The sequence below is a fragment of the Epinephelus moara genome, chromosome 1, assembly GCF_006386435.1.
Source record: "Epinephelus moara isolate mb chromosome 1, YSFRI_EMoa_1.0, whole genome shotgun sequence".
NCBI lineage: Eukaryota > Metazoa > Chordata > Actinopteri > Perciformes > Serranidae > Epinephelus > Epinephelus moara.
Window position 1 is genome coordinate 32,180,852 of NC_065506.1, and position 6,715 is coordinate 32,187,566.

A 6,715-nucleotide genomic window follows, 5' to 3' on the forward strand; every position below is an offset into this window, starting at 1 on the left:
ATTTTGTTTGATGGGGTCAATAATGGAGGGGTCCCCTCAGATTATGTGTGGTCATATGCCTACAAAGTTGAATGGTGATGGGTGAAACCCTTGAGATGTTATACACCTTTATGTGATGAGGCACGCCCTCCGCAATATTCATTGCCTTATAGAAGCTCAGTTTTAGTAAGTTTTCCAACTTTTGACAAGAGGGAACTTTAGATATTGGTCCCTAGATTATGTTCACCCAGTTTCATGCAGATCGGTCAAACTTCCTAGGAAGAGATCGATTTTAAGTGTTTTTCAAAAAATTAAAAATGGCGGAAAATCATTTTACAGTCTTCTCGGTGTACTTTTGTGGCAACACTGTTGTAAAATGACCTCAAACAACATAATCCATATATGGTATTTCTGTATTGCAGTTTCTTGCTACTTGTTGTAGCTAAATGTCACATCAGCTAAAATCAGAATACAGTACAATAACATTTTCAATTACTACAATAAAAAGCATTGATTACTGATTGGATTTTATTAAAATGCAGCAGCGCTGAACAAAGTCTATAAATATTAAAACAATAAAATCATGATTACAGTGATGCCTGTATTTGACTGCCTCTCTCTCTTTCAGAGGGCGGCATCCTGTCTCTATTCAATATCTCCAAAGAGGCATCAGGATTCTACATCTGCACCTCAGCTAACAAGATCCGCTCTGCTACCTGCAACGTCACCCTTGCGGTCATGCCACGTGAGAGACGCCTTTTTTTTATAGCAGCTTTTCATTAACAGTCTGGCAACTTGGTGTTCCCACTGAATACATCTTTAGCAGTGCATTATAATACCTCTGTTTTCGTCTTTCTCTTCTCTCAACTCGTCTTCCTTCAATCCTGCAGCTTCCATGAACGTTGGCTCCACTGCAGGGATCATTGGTGGAGTTGTTGCCGCTTTGATCGCACTCATCATCATCATCTATTGCTGCTGCTGCCGTAAGAAGAAGAAGGAGCAGGAATACGCCATGGGGTAAAGTTTTCCTCCCTTAAAGACACACTCACGCTGACTGATAACCAAGATGCTGTGATGTGAGCAGCCCAGTCCCTCCAGGATGTTGCGATGGCAACAGTTCACGCAAATTCTGCACGACCTTGCAATTTTGTCCAGTCACCACAACTTTACAGCAAATTTGACTAATTAGAATTGTCTTATTTCATTATCGAGCCACGCTCATCTCTTCCCTGTTCCTCTGTCTCTGTTCATCATGAGACTACTGCTGCACCCAGGACAGAATCACACACACTGACGTGGCTAACTGTTAGCATCACACGGCTAACGTTACCCAACATTTATTAAGGGGTTAATTGACAGAGCTGAGTTGTTTCTGTGTCTGTGTGAGATTGTTGAGACCATTTACAGGCTTCAGATGTTATCTGCTGCCGCTGTGTCAGCTCATGCTAACTGGGCAGAGAGGGCAGGAGGAGAACAGCTCAGAGTGATGGGCCCTCAGCGCTGCATTGAACAGCTGTCCCCCTCCCAAATAACCCCCCACCGTCACCTATAGATTCTAATTCTGTGGGAAACACTGAATGCTCATGAAAATAAGCTCTGAATCTGAGACAGCATCACAACTGTTTTTGCAATTATCACATGCCCCCGTAATTTTACTGCAAAATGCATGCATGGCAGTTTTTTAGAAAAGCTCCTGTGAAATAATTTCAGACCGAAACAATCACAAAAACAGCTCACAAAATCTTGGAGGGACAGATACAGTCCATTCATGAGGCTAAATGAGCAGATTTACAGGCTGAGGAATCAACAGTCTTCTGTTTTCAGTCTTCACAAAATATTAAAAGCCAAAATACTTCATTTACAAAGGAAAAGAGTTTCCAGTAAATAATGAAAAGGTCAAGGAATGTAATCGAAAAAAATGTACAGTTATGCTGCCGCTTGCTCAAAGAGCATCTGAACATGCAGGATCCAGGGAGCCGTTTCAACATTTTATTGCAGGTAGGGTAGTCGAACAGTTCAATGGTGGTTGTCGGATGATTTTTTTCTATAACAAGGAATATTAAAAGAAAGTGTCACTCCTCTGCATTATGTTAAACAATAATGATAATGAAAATAATATCAGAAAATTAGGTTTTATTTACTCTTTCTCTTCATTAAACATCAGTTTAAACTCAGGAATCTTAGAACAATTACACAAAACAATGTGTTAACTTTAAATAATACACACAGGATTAACACAGTAAAACATTATAAAAGTAAAAAGTCCTCTCTTTGTTTCACCTGGGATGTTGGGAGGGACTAAAGAGAGTCACAGGCCTGGAGGGTGGAGTTTTATAATCCCGGGGGAGTGGTCTAGTCAGGAGTGCAGGTGATGCAGGTAGGGTGGAGACTTGTGTTTGAAATTGTATTACTAGATATTTCCGTGTAAGAATATCTGTACGATCCCCCCCAACCTGATGTTTTAACCTCTGACTTCCTCTTAATGTTTGTAAATGAATCACCAAAACAGACACTTCCAAATATCATTCATTCCAGCTGACATCATGAACAAACGAAGGAGCCGCAATTCAACATACCACATTAACACACCTCAGATATTTGCACTTGTTCTGTTTGTCGAGGTCTTATTTGTTCCATTTGATCAAATTACTTTCATCCTATGTCTATCTCTCATTGTTTGATACAGCCTGTATATTGTGTGTTTTTGTACTGAGCCGAGCCAAAGACAGATTTTGGGATTTCAGAAAAACACAAATGATTACACTGTTCACACAAGCAGCCTGAGAGATGTGATGTGAACACAGACAATATCCCACTGATGTCACTGAGTCATATATGTTGACAGGATTAAGTGCATTAATGGAGTGCAGAGTGTTACTACAGACTATCTTGCAATGGGATCACACCAGCCGCAACCCTGATCCACGACTTAAAACCAGTGTGGGCCCCTTCTCTACTTCCTACCCCCCTCTTCCAGGCCCCTTGTTAGGACCACACCCATTTTTAAACTCGGCTTTCAGTGCCGAGCCAACCTCATGATGATCATGCACGGTTGTGACACTGTTTCATTTATAGATCAGTCCACAGACAGACAAAGAAATACAATACACTGAAACCCCTTCACACCCCAACATCTGACTGTTGTGTTCTCTTTCCAGAGTTCGAAGGGAAGAGTACAGCGACAAAGAGCCGCCCAGAAATGGTGAGAGTCGCCGCGCTGATGGGCAAGAGGACAATCGTGGTTATGATGACCGTGCGAGGAGTCCTGGCGATCGCAGTGACCGCTACGAGGAACGGAGCGAGCGCAACTACGAGAACCGTAGGGATGTCGACAACCGAGGCAGGGATTATGACGATCGGCGCAGCGACTACGATGATCGGCGCAGCGACTACGATGATCGGCGCAGCGACTACGACGACCGCCGCAGCGACTACACTGAGCGACGTGACAGGTACAGTGATCGCAATGAGCGCTATGACGACGAGGGGCGCTATGAGGATGACCGCCGCTATAATGATGACCGCAGGGACCGCCGTGATGATGACGATCGCTATGATGAGCCCTATGATGATCGCGATCCTGACAGACCACCCGTACCAGCCAATAAGCCACCGAGGAAAGACTACGACGTCTAAATTCTCCAACCTGAATCAGCCACTGTCTTCAGTCTCCTGTTTCAACTCAACTGACTTTACCCCAATGGGAGCCAGTTACGTCACACTCAAGGTGTCCCCCTCCAAATAAGAACATTAAAGTAACATAGGACTTTTATTTGGACAAAAATAAAGAAATTTCCACCATAAATTAATGCAGAAGAAGCACAAATTGGTGCAGAAAAATATCACCCAAATCCAGGAAATTAAGTCTCTGATGCCAAAATGTCCTACCCTTTAACCCCCCACTTCCTATATACCACCCCCCAAATGTTGAAATGAAACCTACCCCCTTGTGTGTTTTATACACCTTTGGAACCAAAAGTAATCCTTCAGACATGGTAACTAGACCCTAGCGTTTCCACCGCAAACTGTTGGCGGGGTTATTGTCACTCACTGCTCCGTCCAGCACTCACCGTATTTCCTCATTACCGGTGACACAGATGGAAGTCTGCACCTCGTTTATCGTCCACAGGACGAGGCTGCACGCCAGCATTTTCAGAACAAAATAAAACAGGCTGCTGTGAGAGTCTCTCTCCATGGGATATTTAAAAATAGCAGGTTTGTGCATTTAGTCCTTCTAAAGCAAGCTCGGGGGTTGCTTTTTTTTCCTCCGAGTGAGGATTAGAATACAAAAACAAAAGCGTACTGAACTGAACTGTACCAAACTGCTTGGTGGAAACGGGGCTAGGGAGTAGGTTGGTGAGGTCAACAGTTACAAACTAATCCAAAAATTAGGTGGCATTTTATCTTTAGATTTGATATGTTAGCATTATTACATAAGAATGCCAGGCCTTATTATGTCTGTCTCTGTTTGTCTTGATTTTAGATGACTTTAGCTGTCGGGTGAAACTGTTGGTAGTTTGTTGTTTTAGGAAGCTACCTCCGCACTACAGAACAGGGCTTTAGGTTTGTGTCTTTGTTTATGCTTGATAGAGTCATTTTTGTTTGTATACTGTCTATCTTTGTACAGGAACATATGTTAAACCAGTTTTAATGTCCTCTCTGGTTGGTGCTATCATGTTTTCTGCACCATGATTTTCTAAAAAGTACAACTAAAACTTCCTCTTCCTCTCTTTTTTAAAAATCTTAAATGAATATAACAATTTTAATGCAGTAGGCCAGTGATACTAGGCTTAGGTCCTGCAGGCCTAATGTGGCACACGATAGCGTGCTGGGGGCCAGCCGACCATTTTCAAATTCACAATAAAAATAAATTGATGCACAACAAGAATTTTCGGCACAATGAATGCAGATAAGATTCCAGAGTGCATAAACATGCATCAATATAGAGCATGTTTCTAAAAAAGTGCCAGGGGAGGATCCACCAAACCCCACATTAGAGGTCTGATCTAATTGCTGTGACTGGATTTACATCATTTATTAATTTTATCACATAAATATTATTACTGTTTGTATATTAACTGGCCCCTAGCCTCCTGCAAAGGAAGTTGAGTATCCATCAGTGGGATACATAACCTCTTTTTGCCATATGACCCTCAAATATGTTTTTAATTATGTCGAATTGTTTTAAAGAGAGATTTCTGTTGAAATGAAATGCAATGGAATATGCAAAAACAAATGCTTTTTTATTATCTTAGCAATTGTAAAAGCTTTACACTGGGGTTTATGTTGTGAAATATTGTGCGATGCATTCCATTAATGACATGTGCTGTAAAAATAATGCTGAAATAAAGTGAACAAAACTGCTTCTTGTAATTGTATGAATCCTGAACACTAGATGGCAACATTACACCTCCCAACAACTGAAGTTTCATATGATTACAATTAGTCCTGGGCATACATGTGGAGCACAACGGAAATAAATTTCTATTTGTAGAAGCACAAGTTGTTGTATAGATAATTGTTATTTGGGGGATTTATTCACATCTTAAACTTTCCCCTCAATCACCTTCACCATCCATTGTCTCATTGTTTCTGGAAATAGCGTCCCAGGCCCCCCTCACCACTCTGCTGTGTAAAGTTACACAACTACTCAACTAGTACCGGATATGTGGTCATTTGAACTTCAAAATAAAATAACTTAAAAAAAAAATCTGCCCAAAATATATTTCTTCTGCTACATTATGAACAATCCAGACATCTCAGGTCATCTCAGACAGGTCTGGTCAGCTTTCTGTCTCCAGAGTCAAAACTAAACATGGAGAGGGAGCATTCAGTTTTTATGCTCCATATAACCAGAACACACTCACAGAAAACTGCAGGTCCGCTGCAACTCTTTTAATTAAGGCTGAAGACTTTTATGTTTGCCCCTTTTATTAAATCAAATACTTGATCATGTCTTACGCTTTTATTCTTATAGTATCTGACATGGTCATAGTCTGTTCTAGCTTGTTTTTATTTCTCTTGGCTCTTTAATGGATCTTTTTAATTGTATTTAAATGTTATTTTATAGTGTGTTTCTTTTGCACTTTTTAGGTCTATGTAAAACATGTGAACTGCCATGTTGCTGAAATAAATAAACTTCCCCTGCCTTAAAAAATATGACAAGCCATCAGTGTGCGTTATTCTTTTCAGTGATAGTAGAAGCAGTTACTGATATTTTATTTTTAACTTTACCCATAGGTCAGCCTTAAAAAGCTACTACTACTCATTAAGAATGTTGGCCTCATTATTTTGAAATGTTCAGTATTTCAGTTGTTCAGCTTTTATTCCAGTATGGTATTTGGTTCTGTGCCCAAAGTCTTTGTAGAATGGGTATGTTAACTATATGAATATATCATTTGATTTGAATGGAATGTGTCTTTATTTGTATATTACACATAAGTAGGCTAACTGGCTAAGTCGTACTTGCCATCAGATTAATGCAATATAAACTAAAGCATTTGATTCAGTTTTCAGACTGGTTTTATTTCACTGGCAAAATATAAGCAGACTATAGCAACACTAGGAACCATGTCGTGCACTCAGCAAATAGTCTTGCTCTTTGTGTCTTGCTGTAGCCTAATGTGTAGGTATCTATTAATTAACGGTGATGTAGACAGCTTACCTGCCACCTGGCCAGAGCAATGAATGAGTGACTCTGAAATAATGTATTATTAATTATCATTGTATTGTATTA

The 6,715-nt window shown here is 40.4% G+C and overlaps 1 protein-coding gene across 1 annotated transcript in view; it reads left to right on the forward strand.

Moving 5' to 3' along the window:
- LOC126393234 (cell surface A33 antigen-like) overlaps positions 1-5,342 on the forward strand; it is an 8,290-nt gene extending 2,948 nt beyond the window's left edge. Inside the window, exons 5-7 of the mRNA XM_050049231.1 lie at positions 608-724; positions 870-996; positions 3,138-5,342. Coding sequence (XP_049905188.1) covers positions 608-724; positions 870-996; positions 3,138-3,615 — 722 coding nt within the window. The 3' untranslated portion in view covers positions 3,616-5,342. The remainder of the gene's footprint in view (positions 1-607; positions 725-869; positions 997-3,137) is intronic.
- The last annotated feature ends 1,373 nt before the right edge of the window (positions 5,343-6,715 follow it).